The 24,369-nt window shown below is 32.2% G+C and overlaps 2 protein-coding genes across 2 annotated transcripts in view; one reads left to right on the top strand and one right to left on the bottom strand.

Moving 5' to 3' along the window:
• The window catches only part of LOC144835096 (uncharacterized), a 168,708-nt gene that overhangs the window by 218 nt on the left and 144,121 nt on the right, over positions 1–24,369 (top strand). Inside the window, exon 2 of the mRNA XM_078690135.1 lies at positions 2,170–4,154. Coding sequence (XP_078546261.1) covers positions 2,180–4,048 — 1,869 coding nt within the window. The 5' untranslated portion in view covers positions 2,170–2,179 and the 3' untranslated portion in view covers positions 4,049–4,154. The remainder of the gene's footprint in view (positions 1–2,169; positions 4,155–24,369) is intronic.
• LOC144835123 (uncharacterized) overlaps positions 1–24,369 on the bottom strand; it is a 116,115-nt gene that overhangs the window by 24,154 nt on the left and 67,592 nt on the right. The window lies entirely within an intron of this gene.

Here is a 24,369-nt window from a genome sequence, read left to right as displayed (position 1 = left end):
TCTTCTTTTGTGTTTTCTATGTGTTTCCTTGTGTACAAGGTGCAACAAGTGTCCACATAAACATTTTATTTTTGTATTCTTAACAACTTCCTTTTGAAGAATGACTTAAAGATTTAATTGTCAATACCAAACCCTACCCATAACTACTTCCTTTAATATGCAAACATTGCAATGTTAATAAGGAGATACTACTGACGTCTAGATTTAAAACATACAAATGTACCATTAATGAACATTTAAAGACACCTTCCCTACGTTTTTTAGATCTAATTTAAGATCACAAACTATATTTAATGTAAAAATATTACTATATGGTCCTATTGCGATAACTTTTTTCGTCTTTAAATGGTTAAAAATGTGAAAAATAAGTCGATTCTAATAATTATAGCGGCCCGCTATAAATCCCAAAATGCATTGCGCACGGATTGATATTTTTGTTTTTCTTCTGTAATTCACCCACTTTTCGATCGATCGTGAGGCTAAAACAAATGGAAGACTCCTAACTTTTCAGCGCAAATACCGGGTTTTCCCCAATTTTTATCATCAGAGTCTGGCAAAAATAGAACGACAATTAATGCAGCAACTATACAACGTCAGGCTAGGTATATAGCTAGCGTACGATGTTCGTACGTTACCGATGTTTACCAGCTAGGCCTACAAAACTAAGCCTAGCTAGGCTAGGCGTAAATACCGTCCACGAGAGGTCATTCGCCACAAGCTACTTAGGTAGTGCATTGTTTCTCACTTTTTATCATAATTTACCATAAAATGTACATTTAAGACAAGGAATGACCTGGTTTAATGTTTTTAAAGTAATATATATGTATTATTTTTACAAAACGTCAAAAATTGTAGGGAAGGTGTCTTTAAAGGCCAGGTGCGGGCAAAAAATTTCTATTGATCATACATTACAATAATTATCGATCTATAGTTTCCCCTATGTTTCATAATTTTTGGGATTTTATTTGTGTTACACAAGCTTGTTGAAAAAAAGCACTTTCTTATCAGTGGGGGGATAGTTCAAATTACACAGTAAAATCTCTATTCTTTTGTACACAAATTTTGTAAATAGAGAGCCATTTTTAAAAGCTATGAAAGCTAAACGGTGTGGTAAAAAATGTTATCAGATGACTAAATATAGGTAATATAACTTGAATTTTACATTTCTGGTATTTTTATTCAACTTCAGATTTTTATTTTCCTGTTATAGCAAAAATTATCCACCGTATATCCACCATCTTTTTTCACTAGGGAGTCACCAGACATGTTATTACATTAGGTTAACTACCTAACTACTGAAAAAAAGTATTCCTGGTTTTTATGGCAGAATATTGCCAAATTTTGTATTTGACCATATTAAAGGAAATTCATGTTTTTTTGTCTTGATTTCTGTTACAAATATTTGATTTATGTACAATTAACCAGATATTATATTTAAAATTAATGCCTGTACCTGAGCTTTAAAAGACATTGCTTCTGACTATGGCATGTTTTATTATTGCATTGTTCACATAATTCAGAATCTATAGGCAAATTATAAGGTTAGCATTAATATGCAGTATTTTAAAATTTAACTTTATTTCATACAGGGACAAAAATTCAATGGTAGAAATAATTTTATAAGGTTTTTACAAATCCCAATGTATGTTGTATATGAAATCACATCCTCCTTGGGTGAATATCAGGGCTGTTCACACGTACAGCATATATGGATGGCTTAGCGTGATGTCTTTATGTGAAAAGTAGGCAATATTGTTAAACCCACTTATTACACAACATTATTGGCATTAGTATACAAAACATGCATACCACTTTAGCTAACTCCAATTAGTTAAAAATAAATGTTGACCTTATTTTTAAAATGGTGAAAGCAAAGATAACTAAACACCAGCTAAAAGCAGAATGGCTTGAAATGGAAGAATTGAGCTTAGGAATTGGAAGTCTTGGCAATAAGCTGGCCTAATTCTTCACCACCTGGTGATATTAAGAGAGATTCTGGACAACATGTGCAAAACACTGAGGCTCATTTATATCACATTATAAAATGATTACACTGTGCCTTGAGCACCTTGGTGGAGAAGCGTGCATTAGAAATTGTATGTAGGTAGCATTTGGGTCGTAGCAAGCTGTCATAAAAGCAAGCTAAAATCACATTTTTTTTCATTACAGAAATTTCAGTATGATTTTGGCACGTTGTAACCTGTTGGCGCTGCTAATTGTAGCCGTTAATGGAAATGTGTGTTACTTTGCTCACACATTTTCTTGCACAGAAGCTAATGAAGAACTACCAGACACGACTATAGAAAGAGCATGTGTTTGTGTTCACGCTGATTGCATACCTAAACATAACCCGTGTCCTTCTGTAAATAACATTAAATTTAAAGATTCAACATTTGAATTTATATCCAACAATTCATTTTCAAATTATAGCAGATTAAATTCTATTGATGTTCAAAGTGGTAGTATTAATTACATACAGGAGATGGCCTTTGGGAATCAGCAGCATCTGAAGATGATTCGTATTACAGGCAATAAGATACAAGTGGAAACTGGGGCTTTTAATGGCTTGTCACATTTACAGATTTTGCAGTTTCAACCAAATTTTATTTCCATATCAAGCGATCTATTTTCTGGAATTGGATCATCATTGCAGAATCTAGATTTGGGATCTGGAATAGTTATGAACATTCTTAATGATACATTTGATGAATTTCTAAATTTAAAATCATTATCAGTTGCAAATAACAAGTTAAAAACAATTAATAAACAATGGTTCTTCAGATTAACTGAACTGACGGAACTTAATCTTGGTGGAAATTACATCCTTTCAATTCCCAGCTCGGTCTTTAGTCATCAGACCAAACTGAAAGAGTTGTATGTGCCAGAAAATGACATTATCATATTGGAGCAAGGATGTTTTGATGGATTGGAGTTTTTGGATGAGCTTGTCTTATCTGGAAATAAAATCAGTGATATTGGAAATGTTTTAACAGGTTTTAAAAATCTCACTAAATTGGTTATAAATGACAATTTATTGCAAATGCTTAAAAAAGAAATGTTTGCTGAACTTGCATCACTTAAGTACCTATCACTGTCTGGAAACTCCATTGCAGAAATCACAATTCCATTACCCCTCCCTAACCTAGAAATTCTGGATTTAAGCAAAAATGTTTTGCAAAGTCTTCTAAAATATAACTTTGAAAATTTACAGACAATCACTAAAATTAATCTTGCTGATAACAAGATCAGCAAAATAGAAAATGGCACTTTCAGCAATCTAAGCACATTAGGGTATTTATTTCTGGAGAACAACGAATTGGCAACATTTTCTTTATTTGATTTTGGAAATGAAAACAAGCTGCAAAGTTTGAACCTACAGAACAACACTCTAACGTCGTTGAGTTTTAGTACGATTCTTATACCACAATCACTGATGTATTTGGAAATGCTATGGCTCGACAATAACAGATTGACAACATTTCCAAGTGTCATCTTTGATTATGCACCAAGCCTTGCTATCCACCAGAACTCGCTCCAACTCACAAACAATCCTCTGAAATGCGACTGTAACATCAAGAGTCTGACAGAGTCCAGAAGGAACATTATTTTAGACTCAGACATACGTACTGAATGCCAAAACCCTGGATGTAGTGTTCCAACGACTATGTTTGCACATGAAGACATAACTGTACCAGTTGGTGATGATGTTAGCTTCATCTGCAAAGTAACTGGTCAACCCAATCCAATTGTATCTTGGACATTTAATAATGATATTATAATTGGTGGTTGGTATAATATCATAACCGGAACGTCACAGATACATTTCACAAAATTATCTGCAATTAATTTTGGAAACTATACATGCACAGCTACTAATAATGTTGGAACCGCTAGTGTCACGATGAACTTATTTGAAAGACCAGTAAAATATCAAGGAACTGGAAGTAATAATAATGCAGATATTGATAAAGACAACAGAAGTTCCAGACTTAGCCCTTCAATATTACCGTTTGTAAACTTCATCCTTTTGGTATTTTTAACTTTTTAATTAAATCATTTGTGGCAACATTGTTCAAATTTTGATACCAAAGAATTATTTCAATGTAGATTGCAAAGTTCCTGTAATACGACACTGTATTCAAAAATTAATGTGTGTACAATTTTAGGTGGTTAAAATCATATTAATAAAAAAAAATATTGCCAAAATAAAATATATTTGTAATGATTTAATTTAACAATTTTGTATACAGAATTCCTGTCTTAGTGCTATGGCCTATGATGGGCAATGATACCACATTTAAATACTTTCAATTATACAATGCACTGTAGTAAAGTGTAATCAAGGTTTGAGTAGCCGTTTTTTACAATGTTACTAAATATTATTTGCACAATATGGCAACACTTCTCCTCATGTAAATGAATACCACTTTTTAAATATTATTGATTTAAGTGAATTGCAAATATCCACATTAGTGCGATAAGTGAACATAATACATAACTGAATAATGTACAGTATTCAAGTGTAATAATTATGAATATTAAATTGCATACAGTGATTTAATGTAGGCCTATTGTAAGCAATCTAATATCAAATGAGAATATAATTTATCACAATTAAATTACAAATATTTGTTCTAGAAATAGCTGGCCATCTATTCTTAATTTGTTAAAATCAATGTGCAATTCAAGTTTGAACGCAATTAGAACAAAATAGAAATAAAATGCATAATAATATATTATACTGCATACAATGTTTTTAATATAAATCGTGCTGATTACTGAAACTGGTATTGGCTCCTCTCTCTTCTCCACCCTCATTCTAGTGGGAAAACCCAATATGTGCATGCAATTTTTTTTAAATGACAATGAAAATGTTATTATTTATAATACTGTTCAATTACAAAATATGACAAAGAAATTGACACATGCATCAATGGAATTTAAACAGCCAAGATACTACAGTAGAAACATTTGATCATATGTTTCATAGTCTAAACACAGTATTCAAAATATTAATATTAACATTTCATCATATAATTTTCCATGTCATTCCAAAATTCTTCAGTTTAATCCTGCATAATCTAGATGATATACATCAATATTGCAAACCAATGGCTTATAAAGAAAATATAGTTATTTTTATATTTGGAAAAGAATTATCCAATTTTTACAGCAATACTGTATAATTCAGTACTGGCTATGTAATTGGCTGCTGTATACACCCAAACCCTGGTAAAATTTTAATGAAATTTACTAGTAGCCTAATAACTAAAACATGTCCCATCCCCTACGTCTTTTAGATCAAATTCAAGGTCACAAACAACATTTAATATAAAAATAAATACTATATGGTCCTATTGAGATAACTTTTTTTGTCTAAAAAATAAGTCGATTCTAATAATTTTAGCAGCCCGCTATAAATCCCAACATGCATTGCGTGCAGATTGATATTTTTGTTTTTCTTCTATAATTCACTCACTTTTCGATCGATCATGAGGCAAAAACAATGGAGGACTTATTACTTTTCAGCGAAAATACCGGATTCTGGCAAAAACAGAAAGACAATTAATGCAGCAACTATACAACGTCCCGCTAAGCCTATAGCTATTACCAAACCAGTCATCAGTTTGAATTTAAAAAATAATTTTAAAATAATGCCTTAAAAATAATAATGTTTAATATTGTTTCTGTTTTGAATTACAATATTTTTGTAAATTTTGAATGAGAATCAGTTTACTGAATTTTTAAATAAATAATTTAGTTATAAATAAAAAATATGATAGGTACAGTTCACAGATTACAAGTAATGCAATTTATATAGCATTCGTTATCAATACATATTTCAGTTTGTAAATAATTGTATGTTCTCCTTTTATAACATTAGTGAGCTTACTAATCAGTAATTTTCTACAAAATATTAATCTGCGCACGAGTATAAGCCCAGTATACTCTGTACCATTTTTATCTGGACTGTCTTTTGGTCCGATAGATAGAGCAAAGTTTATGACGTCATCTTGAAATGTTCAATAATAAAAATAGTTGATTAGTATGTGGTATGCCTATATTTTTCAATTTTAGTTATAAAAATAACAAAAACATATTTTATGTATATTATATAGTATGTGTAGACTGTGAATTCACTTTGATTCTTCTAGTTTCATTAAAAAAAGCCTCTTTTAAGGTTTTAATTGGGTGTCTTTAGTTCATCCTTTGAACTTTGCTAACCCAAGACCTAGCCTGGCTAAATGCAGAAACTTTTCAACTGTACAGGGTCACTTGTGGCTAAAAAAACATCATGCTCTTTTATATACTCTGTTTACCGTCCCAATGCGAAAGTTCCCTAATAATGTATGGAGTACACTGTACATAATGAGGATAAGAAAAAAAAACATTTGATATGCAAATAGTAATTGATATTGTGAGACATAATAGATTTTTAATGAAATCTCTCAGTGCTTTGCTAAAATGATGTGCTATTAAAACTGAATTTATAATGTTTAAATTTAAAATAAATGTTGTGTTATTAAAATTATTATAGCATTAAATCCTGAATTCATGATTTTTATTAGATGCTGTGTTAATCCTTGACCAATAAAACCTGTTCTTATAAGTTATTACATACTACTGTATAGTTTAGGAAGGCTTCTATTGCATTTGTAAAAGCTGTTGTGAATTAAATATGTACATCATTGCAAACCCAGTTTTCTTTGAAAATCAGTTGACCAATGCATTGCACTGATACTGAAGTCCTTGGTTAAACTCCTGTCTGTCTGTCCCAATAAGCCTGTTTCTGTTTCAATAATTGTGGTTGGTTGTTAATGTTGTTAACTTACCCAAATTCAATGTGATCAGGCAGTCAAACTAGAACAGCTGTCAATCAAATAACCATTATTTATTTTGCATTGCAAACTAAGGCCCTGTTCAGACCCATGGCGTTAGACCCTTTTAGCGTACGACGCTAAAAGAATGTGTGTCTGAACAGTTGGGGATTAGCGTACAATGCGTTGTACAACGGTTGTAGCGTTGTAGTGGAAAACAGTTGATAGTACCGTTTTAGCGTACGACGCTACTGTAACTCTACGTTGTATCCAATCAGAACGTTTCCTGTCATGACGAGAAACAAGGTTTGACCTGGGCTCAGGCTGTACTGTATCGGCAATGTGTGAGATGGATTTCAACAACAAAAAAGGCCAGAATAAATAAGGCCTAACAAGACTACAAATACAAGTGTTGGAACAAAAACTAGGCTACAAACTACATGCATAAACTGATACCATTATTTTTTCTAACAAATGAATTAAAAAAATTCACCTTGTATTTAAACATAGGGACTACAATCCCGTCCCCTTTTTTAGGCCTAGGCCTAGCTAGAGTCATTCACGCATTCATTCAGGGTGTTTAGAAAACTCAGATCTAGAAAACTCAGATATCAATATCTGAGTTTTCTAGTTCCAAAATGGAACTAGAAAACTCAAATCATCAAATGGATCGTTCCATTATTATTAGAGGGTAGCTTGTTTGAAATAATACAGTATTATTACGTTTTCATACTAATAATAATAATAATTAATGTAAATACACTATACACCTTTTAAAATGTATAGGCTTAGCATTTAGGCCTAGCCTAGCTTAGCAAACTCAATTCAAGGCTCAACGTGTAGGCGCTATCGCGATGTATCGCCAAGAGTAGGCCTGGCCCTACTAGGTCAACTCGTACCCAAAATAACTCGTACCTATTCCCCACTTGGCTAACTCGTACCTCAATCAACTCGTATCCACACCAACTCGTACATACCTAATTTTTAAGCCTACATTTTAACGGTAACGTGCACTGTATTTTCTTTATGATTTAAGCCGTTGGCCGCTTCTACATGTTATATTAGTAAGAAAACGTAGGCCTACACAGTAATCAGTTTTAAACTCTAGTATTTCAAATGACCTACCTTCTGATTAATAATGGAATGATCCAAATGACCTACCAACAAATCATTTGACGATCTGAGTTTTCTAGTTCCATTCTAGAACTAGAAAAGTCAGATATTGATATCTGAGTTTTCTAGATCTAGAAAACTCAAATATATCTGAGATCTGAGTTTTCTAGATCCAAGTTTTCTAGACACCCATTCATTCAAGCTAAAAACTAGCTTGGGACATCAAGTCACTCATTCATAATACAGTATACAAGGCAGACTAGACTGGACAAGTTCTGCTGAAACCCTCTAACTCCTAACAAATTCAGTAAACGAGGGGAGCTGTATCTTTTTTCTAGAAAGTTAGGGTTACTTTCAACAGACTCATAACAATTTAACACACAATACAATCTCCATCAGGAGGCCTGCTTTATTTTTGTAACAACACAAGAGCCTGGGGGAGATGTTTTTTACTACAAAATAAAAACAATAGAAACAGAAATTTGGCTTACTATATTAAAAAAAAAATGCTGAGGTATGTTTTATTTATGGCAAATTTTGTCCTAATTTTGTAGGGCTAAGATCTAGGCCTATATACAGTGGAGATAATGATGAAACACGTGGGTAAGAGCACAAGAATATGCAACTAGAAACAACCTGAATGACGCACTTCCGTTGTAACGATAATCGTACGCTATGGGTCTGAACACCTCATTTTTTTCTCTGCGATTTGTAATGTGACCTTGTTAGTATCGTTGTACGCTAAAACGGTCTAACACCATTGGTCTGAACATAGCCTAAAAGTTACACAGGGATAACCCGTTAAATGGCGTTCTAACCCCACTCGTTTCAACCTTTATTTTCAAACTGATTGAAAATTTGTCCTGTTTCTGCTGCCAAGAAATTGGGGTTAATTTATTCACAACCTGGTTATTATTTTGTTATGATAACTAAGGGTAAAACTATATTTAACTGACTTAATTGCAGGATCTAAACAGCATAATGGGCATCTTATAACCTCTCACTGTTCAATCATTCAATAACGAATTGGAATAATAATGCAATACTCCACAGCCAGTTTCCATGACAATTTATGATGTGGCATAATAAAAATATTATAATTATTTCTAACAAAATGATTATGCATAGTCATACAACAATACTCAAATGTTTATGAATGATCTACCACATAAACACAGACATTTTGATTGTTCTATAAAATGTAACCAAACAAAATGCAGTATATTATTTTGCATACATTTCTGGCATTATAATCTAAATAATCTATATATAAATTTACATAAGGGCAAAATTTGGTAAATCGCACGTTACTTCTAGAAGTATAGAAGACGTATAGAATGGTATATAAAGTTGGTCAATCTTTCGGTACTGATTTTAACCACCTAATGTAACCCTGTTTACTAATTAAATTGAGTTAGATAATTAGTTATTGACAATTAAAACGAATTTAGGTTCAACGATTTGTTCGAAATAGGGGTGTTTCTGATCGTGCTATACACTGTCTAATGGATGTCCATCTTGAAAAATACCCGCACACAATAATACCTCCTACGATAATTTTTTTTTAATAGCTGAAAACCGGTTGAACAGCTCGAGTACAGCATCGTAATGTTGAAAATACTATTTTGATAGATTTATATAAATAAACTTTATTACTGTGAGTGTGGGTAGGCCCTACTGTTTTTAAAAACCTATTTAACTTTTAACTTATTTATTTTATTTTTAACTTAAACTTAACTAGATTAAAAACACATAATATACAAATAAACTTTATTACTGACCATTCCTTCTCAACGTTTGTATTAATTAATAATTACAAAAAATATAAATGTTGTGGTGTATCGTTGCATGTACTTTACTATTTCAATCGACTATGACAGTGACAGTTTTAATAAAGTATTAAATCGCAAATGTTTTACTGTATTTAGTGGGATATTATTTATAGGCCTATGAAACATATTACTAAGTGGATAAAGAATATATTTAAAAATTATTCCTCTTTGTACCTATCCGCTTCCCCATCCCTCAACCCTAATGTTACATACAAAACACAAATTGGGTTTGTTTTATAAATGAGTCCAAATCAAAACATTTTGTGACAAGTTTCTCTTTCGGAAGTAATTCCCAGGGTGCTAATTTTAGTTGACTACATAAATCATCATGTCCATTCGTTTATGACAATATATTATAGTCTTGCGGTACGTACATTTGAAATTGCCAGTTTGTTTACGCTCAAAGTACGGTGTATTCTTGAACCATCTGTGGGCACTAGTATAAAATAATAGTACAAAACAAAAAAAAGAAAAAACGTTTAAGCTTATTGTATTTTATATTATTTTAAACATTTTTATAACTGTTGCTTAGAATATTTTTTTAATGTAGATTTCAGTATATTAAATGTATTACATTTTGTTATATTACATAGCCTATGTAAATACGTGAATGTGATTGGTTGAAACTGTATCACTACTGCTGCGAGGATCGTAAATTGCATATTTCCTCAAGTATGATGATGTTGACCAAGTAATTTTCGAGTGATTATCGTGTCCCTGTCATTAAACATATTAAATCCAGTAAATTCTCGAGTACGATGATATTGACTGTATAATTTTTGTGTGGCATCACTCACATTTGGCAATAAATAAACAAAAGCCATCTACTGAGACTTGAACTCGCGAAGATTAGTCCACATCGTAACTTGCTTGAAGAAATTAATCAACTAAATAAACTATCCATACATAGCGCCCTCATTTGTATCTCTATAGATGTGACGAAAGACCGTTTGTGATTGGTCAATACTCACGGTAGTAACCTGGTATGTGCGGCGCACTGAACATCCGGTGATTCGGCTCGAAGAAGACAAATTATTATTTATTCAGCCTACCTGATAATAATATTATTATTATTAATGTAGGCTTATTGATAGAAAATCTTCTGTTATTATTTAAACGACCTATGCCTAAGTGAATATTTTATTGCCAAGGAATCATTAATTAGTAATTATCTGTATACTATTCTTCGCAAGGTAAGGTGAATGCAACGTCTAACTATAGACAGGCTTATTATATAAAGGAGGCCTAGCTACCCGACCCAGTAGATATTCTACTTGTTGTTGGCTATATAATATAACAGATATCGCCTTTTATATCGGTAAAATATAAGACTTGACATCCACTTGGGAATGATATGCTCTCGAGAATTATATTCCCTCGAGCAAAATATCATTCCCTCAGGGATGTCAAATCTTATATTTTACCTCTAAGCAGGAAATATCTGTATAATAGTGATGGAAAATAATTACCAAGAGCACATTCAGAGTGTCAAAAAAAATATTTTTTTTAAAATAAAAATGCTTTAGTTCCTTTGCAATCAGTATACTCAGACTATTGTCTACAATACAGTATAGAAACAGGGACATAATCTGCAAAGAACTTATATTGATATCTATTTATCTAAAGAGACATAAATTAAAAGCTATGTGCTAAAGACGATTACAGAGGAATCACTGCCAAGTAGCAATATTTATTTCAATTTAGTTTCAAATGAAATTCTAGGTTATACACATAATTAGGTAAGTTGATTAGTGACTCTTATAGACTCTTATAAACACTTAAAACTTGTAAAGTGTGGATATAAAAATAAAGCATTTGTCCAACAAGTCAAAACTTCCATATCACCTAACTATTCTGAGATGTGAGCAATATAATTTGTCAAGTAGAGGATTTTGTGTTTCAAAATGTGTGCAAGAAAACCCAGGAATGTGGCCAAACGACCAAGCCTTTTCGAACCCATGAGATAATTAAGAGCCTAGCTAGGGTGTGATATCTTGATGTATTGTAAACTAATAACTCCTAAGTTACTGAAAAAGTGTACTGTATTAAAAAAAACACCGATTTTTAGAAATGAGTAAACATAATATAAGCGGAAAAAGTCTGAGTGGAGCTCCACTTTAAATAATTATTTTAACTAATTACTTTTCAACATGGGATACTTTTCGAGATGGAATTCTTTTCACAATGACCTTCTTTTCAAGATAGGATTATTTTTAAGATGCGATTCTTGTCAAGATCAGATTGTTTTAGAGATGGAATTCTTTTCAGTATTTCTAGCTTTAATATAGCAGAAACTGTTTTGCTGCCCTCTATATATATATAACAGCTTCTTTCTACAGTAGACCAAACCAAACATCTGCTGGAAATTGTCAGTGAACATCAACTAAGCTGTTGCTTTGTCCTCTCATCATCTTGACATATGATGTTGCCAGGGTAACCCCACGTGTCCTGCATGCTGCCATGCTAATTAAATAACTAGATAAGGAGTCAATTTCCATGTAGGCACCAGACAAATATTCTTCTCCAAACATGTTATGTAAATGGAGGACATAATTTATATTGCACCCTTGCGATTAAGTCAATATGATAATACCGAAACTAAACAAAATTATGCAAAACACCTGGAGATGTGGATATTGGTAAAGAGAGAGAAATTTAGCCAGTGATAACTCAGCTGCTTTAAAAGCACTTTTCTTTTAAGATGAATTAATTCAAGATTCTGATTTTCATTTAGCTGAATGTTAATCAAGATGCATACTGATGAGATGCCAAAGTAAATTACTACAGCTTAACACATGACCTTGAATAATTTAGATTATCTATTGGGTAAAAAATCATATCAGATAACTGGTTTTATAACATGGTTTATACACCAACAAAATAATAATGAGCAGAGTACATTCCATGTTTAAAACATATAATTACTAGACTTATGTGCTTATTTCCATAAAGTAATAATAATAATAATAAATAGTAATAATAATAATAAATAATAATAATAAGGAAATCTTCTCAATTTCCATCAAACAGGATCAATGCTCATGGCGCATTGACACAACAATGCAATGAATGAAAGTAAAAAAGCCTGATAATAAAGGTGTTCAATGAATTTGCATGAATAACATTCAGGAAGTTGGTTCCAATGAAATGGAGCAGTAAAAGTAAATGCCCATGATTTTGATTTAGCACTCTCCACCCAGGTGTACAAATGGGTACCTGATAAGGTAAACTGCGCTGATTACTAGCTGCTTTTTATTCAAAAATTGACTGGGGTTAATGTATGTACAGTGCTTAGAGATTTCACAACATTAGGCACTTGGGATAATATATTATTATGAACGGAAATGATACCATAAAAGGAATCATAAATTTAATTTATTTTCATATTCTAACAAATTTCATCCAACCCAAACATTTATTGTTTATGACCAACACAAGTGAGTCAGTGTAATATAGAAACTGAACTTAAATCAAACTGGCAAGAAGTATGTGATAGAGAATGTTGCCAGCTTCTGCTGTTTTATTATGTATTTATCATGAATCTTAACTGAAGTTGTAAGTCCATCTGGATATCTTGTAATGTGGGAGCTGATAAAATAAAAACAAACAAAACAATAAATTCTTGTAGCTTCCTTCTAAATAAACATTCTTTAAAGGTTTTGCATTTCTTTAGTTCTTTCATGCTCTCAGAATTCATTGAATATTTTACTTTTTCATTTAACTAATAATACTAGCAGGTAATCGGTCAATGAACGGGCATCATGATAAATGAAAGACCCATTCCCTACGTTTTCTAGATCTAATTTAAGGTCACAAACTACATTAATGTAAAAATAAATACTATATGGTCCTATTGAGATAACTTTTTTCGTCTTTAAATGGTTAAAAATGTGAAAAATAAGGCGATTCTAATTGCGGCCCACTATAAATCCCAACATGCATCAACCCAAAACCGAAGTATGGGGATACGCCCTTGTCGGTAACCAGGGTTCGCTCTAAATTGATCGTAAGGTAATCAAAAAGATTACAGAAATATATCAGGTTCCCTCTTCCCTGGTACAATGCAGAATACACAAATCTGTAAATGGATGTATAGTGCAGATGTACATTATACAGCATTTACATTAGAAAGATAAAGATAATAGACATACTATATTCTTCTTCATATTTCAGTGTCTATTTTTTTTCAATTTTAAAAGCAAGCAATTTTAATAGAAATTTGCAAAGCCATCGCAAATAATATTAGTGTACACTGTAAAATGAATGTTTGAAAAACATGCAGTCACAGAAAAAACAAAATCTCATTAATATATTAATTTTTAGCAGTGTTCTTCCCAGGCCTTTGAAGCGTCACGGTACTGTGACGCTTGGGTTCTCCTAGATCCTAACCTACTGTACATTTGATATTAAAATGAATCTTCATTTGTTTCATAGACGATTGATTAAAACCCCCTTAGCACCCTAACCATGGTTTGCTATTTAATTAGTTATCCGCTTGGTATACCAAGCGGATAACTCCTTGTAATTGTATGAGATCAATATTTTTTTTCTGTATTATTCTTCTTTCCTTCCTTCCTTTTTGTGAGTCGTGTTCCTCTAAAATGTGTAAACATAACATTTCATAACTTTGACAACATATGGGCATTTACGTGAAGTTGTGCACCTCCTATTTTTGAATGACGTCATAGTTGCGCAATGTGACTTATGCGCAATTTTATGAATTTCAATGATTGATCATAGATTAAAAACCAAAAGTCATTTAGTATTGACACTTTGACAAAATTTAAGTCATATCAGGGGCAAACTTTCTACGGATTAAAAATGGCATGTTTGACAAGAAGTTACGCGCGCACGCGCATTTAAAATTTCAAAATGCGCAAAATTAATTTCTAATCAACTTTTTACGCGTTTCTTGTCATTTTGAGCATGTCAAAAATTCCCACGGGCGCGCAATTTTTTATGCGCGCGGTGCGCACATAGCGTTAAAAACATATTTTGTTCTCTTGAATTATATTTTTCAAGCCTTTCCCAGTGATTTTGAAAACAATTTAGACCTTTTCCAGTTTAAATAACGCCATACGAACACGTTGAATTAGACAATTCGTGCGCGTTTTTTATGAAAAAGCTTAAAAAATCGTCAAAATTATGTCTTTTTTTAAACAGTCATAGTTTCTAAAGTAAACCGTTAACCGTTTATTTTTATTACAAAATCTAGAAGTTGATGAGTTGTAGATATCGGATCATGCATCAATAAGGCTAAAAAAACATTGTGACGTCATCGTATGGCCACACGAATGTAAAATATAGGATTTTTGTCTCTTTCGTTATTGCTCATCACATTCAATGGAGCGCATCGCGCTTATCTGTATTCCTTTTTCTCCTACATTTATATATTGTGTAGGTCAATCAACTTTCTTTAGCATGAGATAAAAATATTTTAATTTTTATGACGTCATCATGCCTAAAAATTTTAATTACGTGGGTCATTAATTTCATCTTTACAGTAAATTTTAATCTGTAATAGCTCGTAAGAATAAAATGTGATAATCACGATTAAAACGTTTTCTGGAAGCTATTGGATTGTAGATACGAATTCATGTAAACATTTTGCCAATCGGATGTTGTGACGTCATCATATGGCCAGTTGAATAAAAAAAGTCGTATTTTCATATTTTGCGTAATAGTTCATCACATTTAAAAGGGTGCGCATCTATATTTTACGTATTCAAATTTCTTCTACACGTTAATATGTTGTTCCTGAGATAATTTCCTTCTGAAATTGCTATCTAAGTGTTTCATTTTGATACCGTCGCCATGTTAAAAATTGGAATAAATGGCGGGTCCCGTAATTTCACCTATTCTACACTGTATAATATGTATACAGCTTATACTGTTTGCATGTATATACTATATGACACAAAATTCAGCACTAACAGCATGTCATATTCTTCAGTTCTTGTCATAATGCCATAATCTTTATCTGTGTGCAATATTCCAACGTATGACGTGCACGTGGCGTTTGTCGTGGTGCGGATAACTAACTCGTCAAAGTGACGAGTTTCATGTCTAGTTTACATTGAAGTGTAATTCTTTTTTTTTGTTGCAAACTATGGTTGTGTTTTCACAAGGGAGTAAACATTTGTGAACCATTAACATAACCACATTTAAAAACTATTATTTCTTAAAAATCAAATTGAAGCCAAGATACTAGGATTTATTGAATAAAAAGGTTATTTTCAGATAAAACATGAATTGCAATAATTTAGGTATGACATATTAATGCTAATAATATCTATTTTAATATGATGCAAAACCATTTGATCCCCTACCCACAAGTTATGTCCAATTTCTACTGATTGCTGGTGCCACATATACTGTGTCAATCACTACAGCTGACAGTTGTTTACACAGGTGATCAACCAAGCAGGTAAATACTGTTTGCCTGTAACACTCTACCTTATTTATTCTATCACTCTACTGCCCTCTTTATATGGTTATCACAACAATAACAGTGTAAACTCCTACAACACAAAATAAACATGTGCGTGTGTATGGCACGTGTATCCCTTCAGGTAGGCCTAGAATTAACTCATACAATTTCAAAGCATGGTCATGATGGCAAGAAAGGTGACAGGTCTTATTAAAAACAAATAGTTTTAGTACGCTGGGAATAATATGAAAAAAATTTATTTATAGTATGAAGGTCATTAAAAATAATGATTTACTTCATTACAGGTATTCAACTACAGTATTATACAAATAATGAATGTTTATGAGTGTAATGGTACAAATAATAGCAATCAAAAGTCATTAATAATAGCTTGCAAGAAGGAGGGAAAATTGAAACTAGACAATATACTTTTGAAGGACAATATTTGTTCTTTGTTAAGATAGTACCATCAGATAATTATACAATTTCTAGAAATATATGAAACTAAAATTTAATACATTAAGAAATATGTACAACATTTACATAGCCATTATTTGTACCATTGCACGAATATAAAACATTCATTATTTGTTTTATATAACATCTAATTTCTAAATAGATTCCTGTCATTTGAATCAAATAAAAGGTAGCCCTGGCCTACATTTAATTCACATTGATTAAAACAGTAACATTTGGTTTTTAATAATATTATATTAAATGTTATATTTATATGGATTTATAAACATACCTACTTTAGTGTTAATTATGTCAACAAACGACCAAACATTCATAGGTCTAGCAAGGCTAAAACGCCTAGGCTAGGCCTAGCCTAATACTAACAGGCTTAAGGCCTATGCTAGACCTAGTACTAGCGTGGCTGAAAGGCAAAACTTCGACAAACAATTGAAACTCATCTAGGCTAATTATGGTTTTTCAAACGATTCCATGTCTTGTACAGATGTTCCCATTAATTAATCAAAATCCTACAAACGATCTAAAGCTAATTTAAATGCCTTTTTGATCTAAATTAGTACATATATCTCTCCAGAAACGTACTGCCATCACGAAAAACCAGTCATAAAATTCAAATCGCGGCGAAAGTACAAAATAGGTGGCGCTATTGTATTTCAAAAGCAATAGTATAACTATAAAACAAAATATTTTCTAAATGCGAAAAGATTTTTTTTGTCGCACACGAAAAAAGTACTATTAAACAATCATTTAATAGTGTGTACTATTGAACACCATGTGACCCACATTCGTCCAATCAAATGACTGAAATTTATTTAGGTGTTATATAAATTGAATTATATTGAGTTAAAACTATACTATACTACTGTATATTAAATTCCCAGACGTTTAAACCCTCCATATTTCTCAGGGAGCCTCTTGAATTTATTTCCATTCGGTCTCCCGAATATTAACAAAATCTCTAATCTAAAATTTATCCTGCACCCCTCTCTGAAATGCCTGCACTGTGTTAACTCAATGTTTACCCAGCGCACACACAGCTTGGACACTTTGTTGAGTTTAGTAGATAACAATTTTGAAAAGGCAGATGTGTTTTTTTCTTTATTGTTTTCCGTGGAACATCTGCTATGAAAAAAGTAGTTTTGTTTCATGACTGTTTGTAATATTCTTAACAAATCTCAATCAAAAGTCATTAATAATAGCTTGCAAAAAGGAGGGAAAATTGAAACTAGACAATATACTTTTGAAGGACAACATTTGTTCTTTGTTAAGATAGTACCATTAGATAATTATACAATTTCTAGAAATATATGAAACTAAAATTTAATACATTAAGAAATATGTACAACATTTACATGGAAAAGATATTTATAATATTGAACGGTCTGATACTTTCAACCTAAATATATATATATATAAATCCAAAGGCAAATTACTGAAAAAATTACAATGCTGTGGGTATCAGTGGCTGCATCTCAATGGAGATACAAAAAAAAAAGCGAAAAGCTAAATCAAAACGATAAGTAAAACAGCCAGAAAAGTTAATATATATATTTAAAAAGTAAATGGAACACGGACGTCTATTACACAGTGTTTCACGTTAAACGATCTTCAGATAGACTGAACAATACCGTATCCCGAGATGTTATAAGGCTTCAGTCAGGTGGTAGGTAGATTTTCTTATTATGACGACATTTAGAAATCAGTTCAGACCTTCCCTTTGCAAAAAAGCCGTATACGATCCGTATACGCTGAAAACGTATACGACGTATACGGATCGTATACGATTTCACTGTTTACATTATTTCCACTCTGTTGCTCCACAAAGAGTTGGCGTCGTATACGTTTAGCATACGTAACGTATACGTTGTTTATTGATGATAAGAATATCGTATACGGGACGTATACGAATCATATACGAACAAACTAGGCCATTTTATAAATTATAATAGTAGTAATGAGTAAAATAGAGCTAAATAAAACATTTAGATTGTCATTACAACATATACGTACGTAGGCTGCCTCTCTGGCCTAGCTAGCACCAGCCACTAGTCTAGTAGTAGTATTAGTAGTATAGGAGCTAGGACATAATTAGACCATATTTATTTCTATTTATTAGATAGCCTAGGCTACCGATAGAATTCAAACAACGTTTTTCGCAAGTCAATAAAATACGCTAAACAGGTATACTACTATTAGGTAGGCCTAGAAAGGACAAGACAAGGGGCCATTTTCACGATGTTGTTTGCAGTTTTCCTTTATAAAATATGACAGAGGTCAGTAAGTTCAGCCGCCGACGACGACCGAGCGTCGCTCGGTTGCCTACAGTTGCAACTCGTGGTCGACTCGGCTCTCTGGTGGCCAATCATGCATATCATCGGGTACGTCGTTCAATCTTCTCAATTCGTCACACCACGTGCGAGCTTTGGGTGGTCAAATTACATCGTTTATGTTAAGCGATATTATTCCGCGACATGTGTTGTAGTATAGCATGGAGATGGAGTAACAATAATTTGGCAAATAATGCCGAAGAGGAAAACCATGATCCAAAACAGAAGTGGGATGTGTTGATATGTACATTAATATTATATAATAATAATTATTTAACGATGAATACAATCGGATTTTGAATATGAAGTTGAATTAAAAAAAATTAAAAACAAAATTAGTGGTTATAGTAAATACAATTATATCGAATTTCAATTTTTTCCCGGTTAAGCGAATTGAATTGCTTTCATTTATCTCAGCGGTATTTCTGCTTGGTGATTAAAAAATCATAAAACATGTCTTTAAAAAATAACCACCCTCAACTGTAAATAACAAATTAAATAAGTCTACTAAACATTGTTGATTTCCCATGGACCCAACAATACCCCCAAGTATTTCATTCATAATTGTTTATTTGTAACAGTTTATTTTAAATCCTTGTCCTTTGTTAATTCAATTGTGTGACAATTAAATTAGATTGTACATGCTGATGCTGTATATTATGTAAAAAGATGAGTCATGTTTATCAGATTCTTGAAAAAAATCAAAACTTTGAATTCTCTCATTTGGAGTTAGACTCGTACTACATTAATTAAAATGATAAACAAATATCCAGCAGCCGTGTGTACAGAGGGGGCACAACAAAACTATTAGCTACTAATATTGTACACAATTTATTACATCCTTTTTTAAGTAACACATATTCAATATTATAGTAAAACGTCTATACGTTAATACGTAGTTACGAGGCGGTATCCTCGCAACTAGGCCTCATAGTTGTTTACCACTCCAACACATACGATATGAATAAAGCCTATCTTATTAAATAGTATCTCGCGCCCGCGCATATGCAACAAAAAGTTACAAAGGTTCACTTATTTATATTAACGATTTTTTTTTTTAATTTACGAATTAAATAAATAAAAATATAATTAAATACCGCTTGGCCTGTCAATGATGGAGGCATAAAAATGGGGGCGTGGGGTACCTTTTTACCAGGGAGATGTAAAATAAGTATTTAACATTTACCTGGTTTTACTACGTTTGCGTATAATTTATCATTTGGATTTTTTAAGTTACATGTAGGATATGTTAAATTGTATTTATCAGTGACAACTCTAGGAAATTTACAGCAATTAGTTCTGATGCCTAAATTAGTAAAATGCTAGCGTCAGAGCTTCTTTTTTTGTATTTTTGGCTATTGAATGTTTTGTTGGCACCCCCTAACTCTGCAACGATGATATCCATAATGCGTCATATTTTTATTTCACCGTTGTTGATTTTCTACTAGCTAGAGTAGGTTATAATAATAATACAACCAATATAACCAAATCTAATATATGGGGGAAAGCTAGCTAGCTTATTTTCACAATGAGTGTACCACAGACTCTTTTCCTTGGCGTATTTTTCCCAGGCCTAGTTACTCTTAGTTTACTAGAGCTGCTACAGTAGCTAGTTACTGCATGTTCGATCTATACAATTACAATATGCCTATAGCCTAGCTAGCTAGAAGTCATCGAATTTACTATCTACTTTGGCCTACTGTAACTAGGCCTACATCCCATTTTTTAATTTTTTATGGCGAGTTAAAACCCGTAGCAAAAAAAATTCCGTTTGATAACAACAATGATGATTGAAAATGAATGAAATCTGATCCATCCATGTGATGCATGCAATGCAGCACACACACCAGGCACGTTTTGGGCGAATTTATTTGGATCATTCCATATATAATAATAGGGAGCCACATGTATTCTACATTTTTATTACATCGTAATTTATGGATTTTACTTAGTCGTTTTAAATTTAATATACTGCGGGTCCAATTTAATATTTATTTATTTATTTCCAAGTACATTAATATTAATTAAAGCACTTTCAAATTAATAACAGCACATTTTGTATGATTCACTTATTAATGGAACGTACCAAAGGTAAAGAAATAGCAGAGGGGATAAACAAGACGGAACAGCCTGGGTGGGTTTTTATGCTTGATAGAAAAATAACGTCTTGTAAAATACAGCACCAATTTTTTTCATTAGCGAAAACTATGAACTAAATCATCATAGGGAATTTAATGTACATATACCGACTAAAAAAAACAAACAAATTGTACACTAATTATTGAAGTCAAGATGCTCCTGCCATCGTAAACCATGCGTAAACGTATGCTATCGTCGTCTTGTAAAAAGAGGGACAGTCCCTTTTCGCTTGGTAATATGATGCAGTTTGTATACACGCGTACTCGTATCGTATACGGATCGTATAATTAGGAAATTGTTTATAAATGATCGTATACGGTTCGTATATGTTTATTATGCGGGCAGGAACTTCCGAATTGACGTATACGTTTCGTATACGAAATGGACTTCCTATACGAAACATATACGAAACGTATGTAAATCGTATACGTTCGTATACGGCTTTTTTGCAAAGGGTTTTGTTTAACAAATGTGTTTTGTTTGCATTTAGAATACACAGCTTTTCATTAAACAAAAGGTCTGAACTGATTTCTAAATGTCGTCATAATAAGAAAATCTACCTACCACCTGACTGAAGCCTTATAACATCTCGGGATATGGTATTGTTCAGTCTATCTGAAGATCGTTTAACATGAAACACCGTGTAATAGACATCCGTGTTCCATTTACTTTATAAATATACTTCGCTCTTGATTCCAATTGAGCACTTTTGCAGCCTCAACGCATCTATATAAATATATATATATATATATAAACAAATCAGGCAAAGAACATTAATTCTAAACCGCCCGGTGATATACTGAAATTTAATTAATTAATTTGAAACGATAAAGATGAGGAAATCTGTGAGAATGAGAAAAAGTCACCCCAACCGAGACTCGAATATGGTAATATGTTAAAAACATACAGTAGAACAAATTTTAAGGTAATATGTTAAAAACATAGAACAAAGTTTAGAGTAATACGTTTAAAACATAGAACAAAGTTTAGGGTAATACGTTAAAAACATAGAACAAAGTTTAGGGTATTGTATAAAACGGTACACCATAATACTGAACAGTGCTTCACAGACTTAATACATTGACGGAGACATCAATTTGACAGCATCGTACACTAAAACACCATAATGCCACCGGTGTGAACTGGGCCTTAAATTGTTATTAATTTTCTCATGACTTAAGTTTCTGAAATATGTAATACTGTTTAATAATCTTGTGTATAGCATACAGCATTCAACAAGTTTGAAATCCAATCACATTAAACAAACAAGAAAAAACAGCCACAAAAACTTTCTATCATAAAACCTGAATTGAGCAATATCTAAATAATAGAAAGTCAAGCTAAAACAAACAGTTTCCCCTCCACTTAGCAATGCTACACTGCCTGCGGACATCCGCCAACACAAAGTCTCTCACGCTGGATTTATTGACTTTTTCCATAGGGGCAGTAGAGTGGAAGATTTGAAATTTATAAAGAATGGCTTTCTTCAGAACATTACAACAGGTTACAGATGGAGACTGTATCCTATTATATAGATGGATTCAAACCAAAGACCTCCCAAAAAGTGCACATATTCACAACGAGACTTAACATGTGTAATGATGGAAATAAGTTTTGTTATTCTTTTGAACAAATAAAAACTAGACATTTAAGCTTGTAAGTTAAATTATTCAATTGAGTAGTGCTAGTAGTACTTTTCAAACCTAAAATGTTTTGCGAAAACCCCAAAAAATTGTCTAACTTCATGAGAAATGTTTAATTTTTATTATATTTTCATATTCGCATGCAAACATAATCAAATTTATCCAAAAATGATATTATTTATCTAAATATAATCAGCAGAATATTCAAGATTGTGAAAAATACTACAACTCAAAATGAAAGCTATGTTTTACAATAGAATAACAATAAAACTGTAGTTCCTGTACAACAGATTGTTTGTATAAAGTGTTAAAAGGTTGCTTGTCAATCTAGTTGATGTTGAAATTCTGATAAGGATGAAAACATTTACAGATGCCAATTTTGGAACACGTATTTTGAAAGTGAAATGACAGTTCAGGAAGCTATCAAGAATAAAAATGCTTTGATACAATAACAAGATGATTCTAGGGACTGAAAAAACGATCTAAATATCACCAACAAAATTGACTAAAAAAATAAGCAAATCTGAACACTACCTAGGATTAAAGGACAACTTTCCCGAATCAGAACAATCGCGAGATTTAGTATATTGCCGCACAGGCTAACCCTAGCCATCGCCGTAATTGCTGTAACGTCACAAGTCCATGGCAAAATCTACCTCACACAGTGAGGATTTTATTCACTATCCTGGCTGTTACATTATTGTAGGTCTATATTTATAAACATTTTTGCTACTGCACTACATTTTGCTACTACACATTATTAAATTTCTAGAATAGTGTTGTTGGGAAGGTTCAGTATATTTTTGCCAAAGTAGGGAGTAGTATATATAATTTTATAATAATATTTATTTTATAATAATTTCAATAAGTTTAAAACATAAAAAACAAGTAATATAGGTTATATAAATTATTTAACAAAGATGAATGTAAATAATAAAAAAAATTACACAGAACCAATCAATGATTGATGACTGTCGAAACGATACATGTTTTTAAAATCTATTTTATTTTTCCAAAAAATAAAAAAAATTCTTTAAAAAAATAGGGGAGGGGGAAGGAAGGCATATTGTATACCTACTACACTCCCGCTAGATCCGCCACTTAGACTGTCAATCTAGTTTATATAATTCTCAAATGATCCCAGTAAATGGTTTTATTTAAGAGATTCGTAGTTTGTTCACCTTATATCTTGACAAGTACTACATTCTCCTCATCTCAATCTTATGTGAAAAGTGTGATAGATTGAAACCGATTCAATAGGTTTTCTTAAGTTTAATCCCATCATCTTGTAATCTGGTTCTCATGTAAATACTTAGAGCTGTTTTCCTCTCACTCCAGTGAATTAACACAGCATGTTAGACCTGTGCAACGATCACGCGGATACAGTTACGCATTACTGGCACCTATAATGGGGATCAATGACTGAACAAGTACAAATGCATATCAGATTTGCCCTCAGGTGCCCCTTTTTGTTGCTAATTTCATTCACTGTTTTAAAGCCGTCAGCTGTGAATAATCACGTTATTGTGATTGTTGAAAATGCCATTCACGAGATAGGAAGTAAACAGAAAAACATGACGGTACACGTTTACA

Source organism: Antedon bifida, chromosome 2, assembly GCF_963402885.1.
Source record: "Antedon bifida chromosome 2, ecAntBifi1.1, whole genome shotgun sequence".
Taxonomy (NCBI): domain Eukaryota; kingdom Metazoa; phylum Echinodermata; class Crinoidea; order Comatulida; family Antedonidae; genus Antedon; species Antedon bifida.
Note: the sequence above shows the minus strand (reverse complement) of the source record. Positions and strands in the feature narration are given on the sequence as shown.